The 15,182-nt window shown below is 42.5% G+C and overlaps 1 protein-coding gene and 1 long non-coding RNA gene across 4 annotated transcripts; one reads left to right on the forward strand and one right to left on the reverse strand.

The window, feature by feature from the left end:
- The first annotated feature begins 7,298 nt into the window (after nucleotides 1–7,298).
- Nucleotides 7,299–13,367, forward strand: LOC115201869 (zinc finger and BTB domain-containing protein 17). 3 transcript variants are annotated; one of them, XR_003879840.1, is made up of 6 exons: nucleotides 7,299–7,801; nucleotides 8,011–8,141; nucleotides 8,317–8,490; nucleotides 12,176–12,326; nucleotides 12,983–13,079; nucleotides 13,282–13,367. XR_003879840.1 is itself a non-coding variant. In XM_029765748.1 (5 exons), the coding sequence occupies exons 1-4, from the start codon at nucleotides 7,543–7,545 to the stop codon at nucleotides 12,293–12,295; spliced, it is 684 nt and encodes a 227-aa protein (XP_029621608.1). In that variant the 5' UTR covers nucleotides 7,299–7,542; the 3' UTR covers nucleotides 12,296–12,326; nucleotides 12,983–13,218. The 3 variants fall into 3 exon arrangements, 2 of the variants coding, with proteins under 2 accessions (XP_029621608.1, XP_029621607.1); XM_029765748.1 differs by lacking the exon at nucleotides 13,282–13,367 and having other exon boundaries at nucleotides 12,983–13,218; XM_029765747.1 differs by lacking the exons at nucleotides 12,176–12,326; nucleotides 12,983–13,079; nucleotides 13,282–13,367 and having other exon boundaries at nucleotides 7,302–7,801; nucleotides 8,317–10,102.
- LOC115201963 (uncharacterized) lies at nucleotides 12,663–13,390 on the reverse strand. The gene is made up of 2 exons (XR_003879865.1): nucleotides 13,302–13,390; nucleotides 12,663–13,018 (listed from the first exon to the last, which is right to left on the reverse strand). It is a non-coding gene; the product is annotated as an uncharacterized LOC115201963 (long non-coding RNA).
- Between the last annotated feature and the right edge of the window lie 1,792 nt (nucleotides 13,391–15,182).

Here is a 15,182-nt window from a genome sequence, read left to right on the forward strand (position 1 = left end):
GCGAAACACTTCCCACATGTAGGGAAGGCGTACGGCTTGTCAGCGTCAGTCCTAATGCTCAGCCTCCCACATTGTGACCCAATGACAGAGGCAGTAGAAGCAGGATCCACCACCCTCAGGTGGTTAGTCGTTGAGCTCCCTCCTTGACCTCTAGCCATTGTTTGGGTGTTGTTGGGATTGTGTGCTGTGTTATAGGCTAGATACCCTGATGAAGACAGCTTGTCTGTCAAAACGTTGGACATAAATATTTTTGCATCTGAGCTCCTAGAGTGTGCGGCTCTCCTTTATTTTTTTATAGGCTAGGTACCTCTCATGGTGAACCCCCATCGTGACCATGTCTGCATTTGTGGGGTAACCATGAGGTAACTGAGGAAGGCTAGACCCAGGTCCAGGCTTTCTATGAACCCAGTCACCAGCCATTAGATGAGACCATGAAGGAGAAGACCGATTACCACCAGGGTTGTCTTCTACCACTCCCCGTGAAGTTGAAGCCCAGGGTGATCATGGTTGTATCATAGGAACCAGAGGGTCTATCGCTATCAACCCCAGGCCGCAGACTACAGCTGCAGACTGTGAATGTGTAGTCTTTAGTTTTGTAGATTTCTTAACCATTCATAACGTATTCAGCTAGCGCTGCACGTAACTGGTCTATAGAGTGGTAGCTATTTAAATTGCTAACCATTTCAACATGTAGCTACAGCTCCATGCTCTCTGGTCTATAGATATTTTCTTCTTCTCTGTTGAAAGTTTCAGTGTCTAACCATTTCGTACCTTCCAGCTCACGCTGTCGGTCCCGCTGGTCTAATGTTAATTTCGCTAGAAGTGGGTTTTATGCACTCTGGGAAAAGGGGGCGTTCCATGACGCTGACATAATGTCTGTGCTCACGTGGGTGTGGTCACTGACTGGTTAAGACTTTATATGAAAAACAATTATCTCATTTAGAAGGCTAACACATTTTATCTTCTCACAAATAGTTTAATATTTAATCATGTAAGTTCCCCAACATTTGGATGTGAACCTGACAACTGGGAAATATACACTTTCAGAGATACAGTTATGTTGTTATACTGTTCTTAGTTACATCACAAATTAGTAACAAATTCAATAGGATTATTCTTTAAGTAGCCACGGACCATTCCAACTGTTTGGATTACAGAAATATTGTTTCATTATTCAACCTTTTGATGTCACAGTACTACTATCTTTCTCTGTTGTAAATGAAGGGATTTTTCACTTCCCTTTCATTGTGGGAGAGAGAGTTCCTGCAGGTATTTACGACCATCATAAAACGGCCAACTTCACCCCTCTCCCCCTCTGAGAGAGGTAGGGATGGGGGGGGGGGGGGAAATCTGGCGCCTATGATCCTCACCCAAAAGGGCAAGTCATGACACTTCCATATGACAAATAAAAATATTTTCACTCTTATCCATAATAATCTCATCATGTATTGTAGACTAACCCAGATTTTCGCAAGGTCGCATGTTGTCTTTATGCCGATTTTTGTATATTTGCATGAAAATCTTTCGCCATTTTTGCATACACCATCACAGCAACTATTACTATATAATCTACTCTGCCTCATCATACTCATTATTTCCTTATTTCACCTCAACCAGTTCCCTACTACATCTAAAACCAACAGAAATAGCTACAAACTACTACACTATACAAAACATATATACACAACATTCAACAATTTCAAAGATTTTACTGAGTTACAGTTCATATAAGGAAATCAGTCAATTGAAATAAATTAATTAGGCTCTAATCTATGGATTTCACATGACTGGGAATACAGATATGCATATGTTGGTCACATATCTTTAAAAAAAAAAGTAGGGGCATGGATCAGAACCCGTCAGTATCTGATGTGACCACAATTTGCCTCATGCAGTGTGACACATCTCCTTCGCATAGAGTTGATCAGGCTGTTGATTGTGGCCTGTGGAATGTTGTCCCACTCTTCAATGGCTGTGCAAAGTTGCTGGATAGTGGTGGGAACTGGAACACGCTGTCGCACACGTCAATCCAGAGCATCCCAAACATGCTCAATGGGTGACATCTGGTATGCAGGCCATGAAAGAAATAGGACATTTTCAGCTTCCAGAAATTGTGTACGGATCCTTGCGACTTGGGGCCGTGCATTATCATGCTGAAACATGAGGTGATGGCATTGGATGAATGGCACAACAATGATCAGTATCTCGTCACGGTTACTCTGTGCATTCAAATTTCTCACTAACAGGGATGTAAACAAATTTGTCCACAGAATTGGAAAGAAATAAGCTTTTTGTGTGTATGTAAAATGTCTGGAGTCATTTCAACATTTTACATGTTGAATTTATATTTTTGTTCAGTATATATTTTTTTACACACACATTTGATTAATAAAATATTTAATCAGTTGCCTTCCTCAAATGAAGGGGATGATGGCACAATCTTTGTGAGAGGGAGTGTATCGGATTTCATTGGTCGGTAACTCTTCATTCAGGATAAATTGAGTTAGCCCTGACTGCCACTGAGCAGGTCAATTTTGAAGGATTTGTTGACATTGAAATTAACCTAGCTAAAAGGTGAGCCACTTTCCTGTTTTTCCAGTTATCCCGAGTTGAACTCTGAGTTGACAGAAGTTACCTTACTAACTCCTCAAACCTGATTCATAGTGTAGGGCTCCGAAGGATTCAGGCCTTGCGATGACTAGGGTGAAATATTAAACATGAACGAATGTTGCCCTGTCCTTGATATTTCAGACTGACTGGTCTCTACAAACTGGGTTAGAGGGTACATCCTTTTAACTTCTGTTTAGGAGGGTAATTAACCACAAACCCCTAATTAATTAAGTCATTTCAAACAGGCTTGTGTAAATAACTGTTTTTAGAGAGACAGTAAACCTAGGCTAACACAAGGACAGTTTAATATTTACATTACTAAGGTGATGTAGATGAAATAAAGTCATTCTATTCAATTAAAATAACTTTTATTTCCTGGGTGGGAACTTAATATGTGGTGACGAATAGTACATACAAGACACATAACAACATAGAACACAAAAACATGTTGGCTACAGTATAAAGGATTAGAATCATTCTATGCAATCACAGACATATATATACTAATAATAACTTCAAGAGTTGAGGAGTTTGATGGATGTTGGCACAAAACTAGAAGATGCTCTCTATGCCTGCGCCCGGAGGGTAGGGGGCTATACTTAAGCAATAAGGCCCAAGGGAGTGTGGTACATGGAGTATATACCACGGCTAGGGGCTGTTCTTAGGCACGACGCAACGCAGACTGCCCGGATACAGCCCTTAGCTGTGGTATATTGGCCATATACCACAAACCCCTGAGGTGCCTTATTGCTATTATAAGCTGCTTACCAACGTAATTAGAACAGTAAGAAGTAATGTTTTGTCATACCCACGGTATACGGTCTGATATACCATGACTTTCAGGCAATCAGCATTCAGGGCTCGAACGACCCAATTTATAATGGTCATTTAGTGAGTGTGTTATGTTAAAGGCTATTTGTTCCCTCTTCCTCCTCATTCGTTTTTTGTAAATGTCACTAAGGGGTTCCTGACTTTCTCTGATGACCTTCCCACTGATTCCTATTACCATGTGGGTCAATGGCTTCTGACGTGTTCGATATAGCACCAAAATACCCCACAATATTAAAGGCTAAAATGGATTCTATAAAGCATTCTTAAAACGCTTGCAGGAATGATTGGTGTACATTCAACTTCCTCAATTTCCTTAGAAAGAACAGGCGTTGACATTTTGAGTGAACGTGTCCAGTGTTTCTTTTGAAAGATCTTGTTGTCAATTATATTTCTTAGATATTTGTTGTCCTCCACTCGCGCAATGATCTGTCCATTAATCTCCAGCGCTGGGATGGTAGGTTGGTCTCTTCTCTAGTCAATGACCAGGTCTTCGGTTTTGGTTGCATTGAGGTCCAGCCCAGGTAGTTCTGGCTACACCACAGTGAAAACCTGTCAATTTCAGCCTGGAGATGCCTGTCTGAGTTGCTTGCTGTGTCCATATTTACGGTCATCCGAGAACTTAATGAACATCATTTCTGGGCCTGAGCTCCTACAGTCATCGGTGTTCAGGGTGAGATGACAGAGCCTTGTTGTGATCCTGTACAGATGATTCTGGATGAGATGCAGGGACCTTTGAATCTTACCAGAGAATCAGATGTGATTTCCAGCACAGGAACATTTTTTTAAATAAATAAATAAATAAAATAAAAAATGTATGAAATTCTATGAAATGTATGCATTCACTACTGTAAGTCGCTCTGGATAAGAGCATCTGCTAAATGACTAAAATGTAAATGTAAAAAAATGTATATATATATCAACTCAGCAAAAAAATAAACATCCCTTTTTCAGGACCCTGTCTTTCAAAGAAAATTAGTAAAAATCCAAATAACTTCACAGATCTTCATTGTAAAGGGTTTAAACACTGTTTCCCATGCTTGTTCAATGAACCATAAAAAAATTTATGAACATGCACCTGTGGAATGGTCTATAAGACACTAACAGCTTACAGACGGTAGGCAATTAAGGTCACAGTAATGAAAACTTAGGACACTAAAGAGGCCTTTCTACTGACTCTGAAAAACACCAAAAGAAAGATGCCCAGGGTCCCTGTTCATCTGCGTGAACGTGCCTTAGGCATGCTGCAAGGAGGCATGAGGACTGCAGATGTGGCCAGGGCAATAAATTGCCATGTCCGTACTGTGAGACGCCTAAGACAGCGCTACAGGGAGACAGGACGGACAGCTGATCATCCTCGCAGTGGCAGACCACGTGTAACAACACCTGCACAGGATCGGTACATCCGAACATCACACCTGCAGGACAGGTACAGGATGGCAACAACAATTGCCGACTAACACCAGGAACGCACAATCCCTCCATCAGTGTTCAGACTGTCCGCTATAGGCTGAGAGAGGCTGGACTGAGGGCTTGTAGGCCTGTTGTAAGGCAGGTCCTCACCAGACATCACCGGCAACGTCGTTGCCTATGGGCACAAACCCACCGTCGCTGGACCAGACAGGACTGGCAAAAAGTGCTCTTCACTGACGAGTCGCGGCTTTGTCTCACCAGGGGTGATGGTCAGATTCACGTTTATCGTCGAAGGAATGAGCGTTACACCGAGGCCTGTACTCTGGAGCGGGATCGATTTGGAGGTGGAGGGTCCGTCATGGTCTGGGGCGGTGTGTCACAGCATCATCGGACTGAGCTTGTTGTCATTGCAGGCAATCTCAACGCTGTGCGTTACAGGGAAGACATCCTCCTCCCTCATGTGGTACCCTTCCTGCAGGCTCATCCTGACATGACCCTCCAGCATGACAATGCCACCAGCCATACTGCTCGTTCTGTGCATGATTTCCTGCAAGACAGGAATGTCAGTGTTCTGCCATGCCAGCGGAGAGCCCGGATTTCAATACCATTGAGCATGTCTGGGACCTGTTGGATCGGAGGATGAGAGATAGGGCCATTCCCCCCAGAAATGTCTGGGAACTTGCAGGTGCCTTGGTTGAAGAGTGGGGTAACATCTCACAGCAAGAACTGGCAAATCTGGTGCAGTCCATGAAGAGGAGATGCACTGCAGTACTTAATGTGGCCACACCAGATACTGACTTACTTTTGATTTTGACCCCCCCTTTGTTCAGGGACACATTATTTAATTTATGTTAGTCACATGTCTGTGGAACTTGTTCAGTTTATGTCTCAGTTGTTGAATCTTCTTATGTTCATACAAATATTTACACATGTTATGTTTGCTGAAAATAAGCGCAGTTGACAGTGAGAGGACGTTTCTTTTTTTCTACGTTTAGTACCAGTCAAAAGTTTGGACACACCTACTCATTCAAGGGTTTTTATACATTTTTTGCAATTTTCTACCATTGTAGAATAATAGTGAAGACATCAAAACTATGAAATAACACATATGGAATCATGTAGTAACCAAAAAAGTGTTAAACAAATCAAAATATATTTTATATTTGAGATTCTTCAAAGTAGTCACCCTTTACCTTGATGACAGCTTTGCACACACTTGGCATTCTCTCAACCAGCTTCATGAGGCAGGTAGTCACCTGGAATGCATTTCAATTAACAGGTGTGCCTTGTAAAAAGCTAATTTGTAGAATTTCTTTCCTTCTTAATGCGTTTGAGCCAATCAGTTGTGTTGTGACAAGGTAGGGATGGTATACAGAAGATAGCCCTATTTGGTAAAAGACCAAGTCCATATAATGTCAAGAACAGCTCAAATAAGCAAAAAAAAAACGACACATCATCATTCATTTAAGACATGAAGGTCAGTCAATCCGGGAAAATTTCAAGAAAAAAATAAAAATAAAAATCGAATGCAGTCAAAAAAACATTAAGCGCTATGATGAAACTGGCTCTCATGAGGACCGCCACAGGAAAGGAAGACCCAGAGTTATCTCCGCATGTGTAGTTCCCACAGTGAAGTATGGAGGAGGTGGTGTGATGGTGTGTGTGTGTGGGGGGGGGGGCTTTGCTGGTGACACTGTCTGATTTATTTAGAATTCGAGGCACACTAAACCAGCATGGCTACCACAGCATTCTGCAGAGATATGCCATCCTATCTGGTTTGTGCTTAGTCCCACTATCATTTGCTTTTCAACAGGACAATGACCCAAAACACACCTCTACGCTGTGTAAGGGCTATTTTACCAAGGAGAATGATGGAGTGCTGCATCATATGACCTGGCCTCCACATCACCTGACCTCAAACCAATTGAGATGGTTTGGGATGAGTTGGACCGCACAGTCCAAGACTGTTGGAAAAACATTCCTCATGAAGCTAGTTGAGAGAATGCCAAGAGTGTGCAAAGCTGTCATGAAGGCAAAGAGTGGCAACTTTGAAAAATCTCAAATATAAAATATATTTTGATTTGTTCAACACTTGTTTGGTTACTAAATGATTCCATATGTGCTATTTCATAGTTTTGATGTGTTCACTATTATTCTACAATGTAGAACTAGTAAAAATAAATAAACACCTGGAATGAGTATGTGTCCAAACGTTTGACTTGTACTATATATATAGATATTATAGCTAACACACTCTTCTTTCTAAACAAGTCTGTTCTGAGTGTAAAGGATACTGATCATGACACGTCGTGATTTGTTGTTAATTTGCATTTATGTATATTTCAGTGGTGGATACAATATGGCTGTGAAATGTTTTGATTAATTTGTAATGCAGCTAGCAATAGCATATTTCAAAGAGCAACTCAGAGCACTCTTTTTTTCATTTAATCACGCCCCATGACGCCAACCAATCAAATTCTTTCTTTTCACTCTAAAAGGAAGTAAACAGTGACCGAGAACAACTTTCACGTTAGTGTTTTTATTTAGACATTTATTAACATAATGGAACTACAAATATGACTAATTGAACTGCTAAGCATCAGATACGTACCCCAAGTAGTCTTTAATTCGCGTTGGAGACAGGACTTGGTTGATAGGCGTTATCTAGCTGACGCTAGCTAGCTGCTAATAATGGCTAACTGTATGGTTTTTCACACTCAAATAGCCTCCATTATGGAGGTATTAGCGAATGCAGCCGTGGCAGAGATCTGTAAACTCGTAGACGACGACTATGCAGTGTTTCGTTTGGAAGTAACTCAGAGCCAGAAAGAAAACAGAGGATTGCGGAGGAAACTACAGCTACTGGAACTGAAGGTGGCACGGGAGCGCGCCCTCCCCAGTCGTCCCAGTAGTGTAAAGGTCCTCGACCGATACAGAGGAATGGCAAGAGGTACATTTTGCCACGTTCCCTTCCCACATGTGTTTGGATAGTATGCAATAATTCCACTAATTACTTAGTTATCTTGCAAGAAGTTATGACAAGTGTTGCTTTACATCCTTGCCAATTCTAGACTGTCAAAACGGTCAATAGTGTACAATAGTCAATATAGCGTTGAGCACACAAGCTAACCACATCTTTATATCCAATCACTCTCTCAGGTGAAGGACATCTCACTGGAGGCCACAGGAACTTTGTGAAGCCAGTGGGCCACAATACATGGAGAAATGACCAACCCGTAGCTGTAGATGAAGGGAGTGGAACCTCAACCCAGCACGTTATTGTAATAGAGGTATGAGTAATTAAAATTACAGTACATCAAATGTGACCAGTTTCAGAAAGGCTCCCCTCCGCTATTCACTTGCTTACATGTACATCCTAATTTATCTGCCATAGGGGAGACTTCCCTATGACATTGTTATCCAATTCCACTCATTTACCGGTAATAAACTCTCTTTTTGTGTCAGTCTGCAGATGCAGAGGCTGCAGGTTCTGAGGTCGAGCAGGAGAGATCTGAAGGAGAGGAGGACCCACGGCACAGCAGAGACATCCAGACTGGAGCAGCTGGAGTGCCCTATGAAGCCACAGAGGACCCCACCACCGCTGCTCACGAGCCAAAGAACCGACGCAGCATCACGGAGGTCAGTGGAAGGCCGGACACCATCCTCAAGTCAGAGACAGACACCAAGACTTTAATTGTAACACAAAGGCTCTTACACAGAGGATCTGACCAATTATCAGATCCAAAGAGACTGGGGCTGGAGCCACTGGACTGTCCTCCTGCTCCCAGCTCAGAGTATTTACCGTTATTTAACCAGAGCCAGAGGCCTGCTCATTCCCGTGGAGATGGTGAAACATTAGACAATGGTGGTGATGATCCGTCTTGTTCTTACGTTACAGAGATGGACCCTGGCAACATATCCTTGGGTTTAGAGAGACAGACTGATCTGTCTAGAGGGGACTGGAACCAGTATAGTAGTAGTGTATACTCTGAAGGGTGCCTAGATAAGAAAGGGGAGGTTATAGTCGTAGATGAGGTGACTGTGAAAGTGGAGGGCGACACATCTCTGACATGGAATGCAGACGAGACTCACTTTTTTGAAGGACACTCACAGGGCAACACCAATAACTTCTTAGACTACAGGGAAAGCTTAGAGACAAATCTAAATGTTGCAACCCACTCCCCTTTACACGCATTCAGGGATCGCAACTCAGTGTCCACGTCAATGGCACCTCCTGATTCAGACGGCCGCATCCTTTTCGATCAGGTATTGAACTCAAATAACAGGGCTAGAGCCCAGGCCCAGGGAAGGGGAGCAATATCAGGCGGTAGTAAAGAAAAACGGTTCCTCTGCATGTTCTGTAACAAAGGCTTCAGCTGCTCCCAGAAGGTGGAGATCCACCAGAGGGTCCACACAGGGGAGAAACCCTACAGCTGTACCCAGTGTCACATGCGCTTCACCCAGGCTGGTGACCTGAAGAGGCATCAAAGGGTCCACACAGGGGAGAAACCTTACAGCTGCCCCCAGTGTGAGAAGAGGTTCTCTCGCCACCACCATTTGAAGATGCACTTGAAGGTCCACACGGGAGAGAGGCCGTTCATCTGAACGCACTGCAGGTAGAGGTTCTCAGAAAGGAGCTACCTCAGGATACACCAGCAGAAACCCATTCCACTCTATAACATAGCTTATGACGTTTAGATCAAATCCTGTATTTAAAGGAAAATTGATATTTATTTTTTTCTGCAGAAAAGACCCACCGATGCATTTGTAATAACTAGAATATTGCATCAGCAGAAAAAACATTCCACTCTATAACATAGGAAGTAAACATTCCACTTGATCGCTTCTGACGTTTTGACAAATCCTGCATTATAGACAAAGATTAATTTGAATTGTTGTCAGTAGAAAAGATCCACAGATGTATTTGGAATAATGAGTACCAGATTTCAGTGTTGAATATTCCTGGGTAAAATATTTCATCCACACATTGTGTAATTTCTAAGGCATATATAAGCCTAACAAGTCTGTTACTTATTGTGTTTGTCCTGTGTCGGCTATATGTTGTTCACAAATGCCTAATTCATTACTTCCATTCAACTACTTACTTCTTTCCCAAAGACTCTTTTTAAAGAGAAAATGTATGCATTTTATCAAGTTCATGCTGATTTTTAGTTGAGACATTTGTAAATGTGGTTTTCATATGGTGTATTTAAAACTTGTTTGTTTAATAAACACAAAAAAGGACTTTTCATTCTAAGACTTTCATTGAAATTCCCGTCCCTTCGGGGCGGCAGGTAGCCTAGTGGTTAGAGCGTTGGATTAGCAACCGAAAGGTTGCAAGATCGAATCCCCGAGCTCACAAGGTCAAAATCTGAACAAGGCAGTTAACCCAGTTAACCCTTGGCCGTCATTGAAAATAAGAAAGTATTCAGACCCCTTGACTTTTCCACATTGTTACTTTACAGCCTTATTCTAAAATGTTTTAAATAATTTTTTCCCCTCATCTACCCCATAAGGACAAAGTGGAAACAGGTTTAAAAATAAATAAAAATACCTCATTTACATAAGTATTCAGACCCTTTGCTATGAGACTCGAAATTGAGCTCAGGTGCATCCTGTTTCCATTGATCATCCTTGAGAGGTTTCAACAACTTGATTGGAGTCCACCTGTGGTAAACTCAATTGATTCAACATGATTTGGAAAGGCACACACCTTTCTATAAAAGGTCTCACAGTTCATGTCAGAGCAAAACCAAGCCATGAGGTAGAAGGAATTGTCCGTAAAGCTCAGAGACAGGATTGTGTCGAGGCACAGATATGGGGAAGGGTACCAAAAAATGTCTGCAGGATTGAAGGTCCCCAAGTACACAGTAGCCTTCATCATTCTTAAATGGAAGAAGTTTGGAACCACCAAGACTCTTCCTAGAGCTGGCCGCCTGGCCAAGCTGAGCAATCGGGGGAGAAGGGCCTTGGTCAGGGAGGTGACCAAGAACCTGATGGTCACTCTGACAGAGCTCCAGAGTTCGTCTGTGGAGATGGGAGAACCTTCCAGAAGAACATACATCTCTGCAGCACTCCACCAATCATGCCGTTTACAGTAGAGTGGCCAGACTGAAGCCACTCCTCAGTAAAATGTACATGACAGCCTGCTTGGAGTTTGCCAAAATGCACCTAAAGGACTCCCAGACCATGAGAAACAAGATTCTTTGGTCTGATGAAACCAAGATGGAACTCTTTGGTCTGAATGCCAAGCATCAAGTTTGGCGGAAACCTGGCACCATCCCTACGGTGAAGCATGGTGGTGGCAGCATCATGCTGTGGGGATGTTTTTCAGAGGCAGGGACTGGGAGACTTATCAGGATCGAGGGAAAGATGAACGGAGCAAAGTAAAGAGATCCTTGATGAAAACCTGCTCCAGAGCGCTCAGGACCTTAGACAGGGGGCAAAGGTTCACCTTCCAACCGGACAACGACCCTAAGCACACAGCCAAGACAACACAGGAGTGAGTGGCTTTGGGACAAGTCTCTGAATGTCCTTGAGTGGCCCAGCTAGAGCCCGGACTTGAACCTGATCGAACATCTCTGGAGAGACCTGAAAATAGCTGTTCAGCGATGCTCCCCATCCAACCTGACAGAGCTTGAGAGGATCTGCAGAGAAGAATAGGAAAAACTCCTCAAATACAGATGTGCCAAGCTTGTAGCGTCATACCCAAGAAGACTCAAGGCTGGCAAAGGTGCTTCAAAGTATTGAGTAAAGGGTCTGAATACGTATGTAAATGTGATATTTAAAAAATAAAAAAATACATTTGCAAAAATGTCTAAAAACATGTTTTCGCTTTGTCATTATGGGGTATTGTGTGTAGATTGAAGAGGGGGGGATGATTTAAAACATTTTAGAATAAATCTGTAACGTAACAAAATGTGGAAAAACTCAAGCGGTCTGAATACTTTCTGAATTAACTGTACATTAGATCTGAGCTCACCCTATACTGCATACACACAGCAGCGCTTTATAACAAATATACACTTACTAAATATACCTACACAGACCCACTCACTAACAAACACATACTGTACATGTCAAAATAGTTTAGTCGGGTTTGTCTGACTTTTGACTTATCATAGCTGACATATTTACCCACAACAACCTATTTATTTCCACCATGATGGGTTTTGCAACATTGAAGTCATTCTGTAACTACAGTATAGTACTCAAACGTAGTGGGGATGGGTAAACACTCCATGTTCAAAGTGTGTTTATTATCTGTGTGTACGTACCTGAGGGAGTGTATGTCTGTGTAATCTGTATCACCTGTCTCTTCCAGGAGCTGGAGGGTTTAGAGGTACTGCTGGTGAAGGAGGAGGTATGTGAGGAGTGTCTGGGGAAGCCTAAGGGGACCATGGGCATGGAGGTCAACCAGACTACACCTCCTGGAACCAGCTGAGCAGCACAGGAACACACACAGTCTCACTGAGGTGAGCCCACTGTGAACTACTGTCTGTATGGCATTAGGTCAGGGCCTGTATCCACAAAGCCTCTTAGAGTAGGTGTGCTGATCTAGGATCAGTTTTGCCTTTTTAGATCATAATGAATAAGACATGATCCTCAATCAGCACTTCTACTCATGGTATCTCAGAGTTGGAGTGCTGATCTTAGTTTATAATAAATAAGATTGTATGGACAGATCCTATATCAGCACTCCTACTCCAAGACACTTTGTAGATACGGGCCCAGGTCTTGATTAAGCTTGTCTTAAGTCTGGGACTATGCCTTTGAATTATCAAACCATTAAAGGGATAAGTCAGATGAACTTGTGGATACCATTTTTAAATCTCTGCGTCCAGTACACAGGAAGTTTGAGATAATTTCACACGCCAGTGCTAACTAGCTTAGCACAAAAACTGGATTAGGTGTAACCGCAGACTTCCATTCTTTGCGCTAAGCTAGTTAGCAAAGCTAGTTGCCAAAATCCCGAACTATCCTTTTAAAGAGTGTCAAGTAATCAAATCAATGACAATGTTTGCATAGTACTCATAGCAATCCCTCATTGCCCAATCAGAAGATGCTCCATAGCAGGGTGCTCATATCAGATTTCTTGATCCAACATTCTCTCACTCTGTATCTCTTACAGTCAGTAGACATGGAGGATGGGAAGCCTGATCTGCAGCTGCTCAAAGTGGAGACAGTAGAGGACAGACCAGAGAGTGGATTAAAGATGTGGGATCAAGGTAAGGGAGAAATACATATAGAGAACATATATATATGCATCAATAGCAAGATATTCGCCTGCATAAAATGAAATAAATACAACTTATGTTTATATACTAAAACAAACATTATGTTTGAACTTAACCAGGTAATGGACTCAAACTCCATATGTAGAGTTCTCTGCCATGTTTGTAAAGTTTATTTTGTAACCTCTTCCTGCAGGTGGTTGGCTGTAAACTAACCGAGGAGACTGGGCGGCCATCTTGGATTCCCAGACCCAGACTGTTGCAGCCAAGGTCCCTGGGGAGGACATCACCAAGCAGGCCAGGACCAGAGGCGACATAGTGGAGGTCAGTGGAAGGGAAAGTGTCCTCAACTCTGGTCTGGGGAACAACACTGTTAACCGCAGACAGTCAAACACAAAACAACGTCTCCATGACAACAGACTGGATGAAACCAGGACGAGGCGTAGATTTGGTCTGCAGGGACAGGGAGGTGTCCATATGAGAACAGACACAGACTCGGCTAGCGATGCTCCGTCCTGCTCCTATAGTTGTGATTCAGAGACTGATGGCGCATCAGGTTAACCCCCTAACAGGTGCTGCCTTTAGCCTGCCTTCTATTAGCCTGATGACTCACACCAAATGATTTTCCTTCTTTGTCATTCGCAATATACTTTAGTCTGAGACTCCCATCATTGAAGTCGTTTGTGGTGACGAGGGGCATTGTACAAAACAAAGTCATCAGCGATTGTATCGTCTCTAACCAATCAAAGTATTTTGTATTTATGAAGGAAATCGTTGTGGAAATCTGTTGCCGCTCAAGTCGGCTTCGCAATGCAATGCTCTTTCTATTGGCTGGCTGGCTAGCAAACATAGCTAGAAAACAGGAATAACAAATATAATATCAGCATGTAACGTAGCTAGTTAGCTGTAAAATCGCCTAAACAAACTGCAGTATCAATATCAACACATTCAACCTGCAGATTGTACCTCACAGAGTGGAGTCTAACATTCGCAACGGCAGATATACTTTTGAGGAGATGGGAAACATTGCCCATGCTATGTCATTGGGCCGCACGGTGCATTCTGGGCAATTAAAAAACCCAACGTTAGCACAAATTTTGTCACCAAGAAGTACATTACAAATATTTTCTGAGATTTGACATAATTAACTTGCTATCTGTAATATCGTATAGCCTTGGAATTGTGACATTATGTACTTTAGAGAAAAATAGACATGTTTCTCGACATATACTTTGACTTTGAGAAAGGGTTGCGTGACGATTAGCTTAGCAACCTCGTGACGCAGTATGACAACATGAATGCGATTGGTCAACAGTCGGCTGGGTGGGGGGTTATACGTTGACAAATAGGAAAAATGTGCAGGGCCCTCCGTTAAATTACAAATTTCTCGAGGTAGGAATATCGCAAAAATATGTTCAATGGCTCATTCGAGAGAAGACATGCTCCCGAGTTATGACATCGGCTAGAATTGAAATCTGACATGTATGATAGACATTTTCGCCATCTTAAAGTCGTATTCCTATTAACTTCCAGTGTAGTGAGAGAGACTTCATCACAGCTCTACTCATACCGGCCAGATGTCTGCCTGCTTGAATGCCAATAACTCAGATACACATGAAAACATGACATGGCCCAGGGAATCGCGAGAACATCACTCAGAGATGCACAAAAACAGTATAACGTTCAAAATGGGTGAACCTTTCCTTTAAGGCAGCTACTGTATATACAAATAAAAATATTTAATGACATTACATTTCATAGCACTTTTCACAACACATTAATGATGTGCCCTCAGGCCACTACTCCACTACCACATATCTACAACACAAAATCCATGTATACGTGTGTGTAGAGTGTGTCTTTTAGCATGTGTATGCTTGTGCTTGTGCCTGTGTGTCTCTTCACAGTCCTCTCTGTTCCATAAGGTGTATTTATCTTTTTTTTTTTTTATCTGATTCTACTGCTTGCATCAGTTACCTGATGTGGAATAGAGTTCAATGTAGCCATGGCTCTATGTAGTACTGTGTGCCTCCCATAGTCTGTTCTGGACTTGGGGACTGTGAAGAGACCTCTGGTGGCATGTCTTGTGGGGTATGC

This window comes from Salmo trutta, chromosome 11, assembly GCF_901001165.1.
Source record: "Salmo trutta chromosome 11, fSalTru1.1, whole genome shotgun sequence".
Taxonomy (NCBI): domain Eukaryota; kingdom Metazoa; phylum Chordata; class Actinopteri; order Salmoniformes; family Salmonidae; genus Salmo; species Salmo trutta.

Coding starts and splice junctions, on each gene's coding strand:
- LOC115201869 (XM_029765747.1), top strand. CDS start 7,543: ATGGCTAACTGTATGGTTTTTCACACTCAAATAGCCTCCATTATGGAG. Junction 7,802..8,010: donor ATACAGAGGAATGGCAAGAG/GTACATTTTGCC, acceptor TCACTCTCTCAG/GTGAAGGACATCTCACTGGA. Junction 8,142..8,316: donor AGCACGTTATTGTAATAGAG/GTATGAGTAATT, acceptor TTTTTGTGTCAG/TCTGCAGATGCAGAGGCTGC.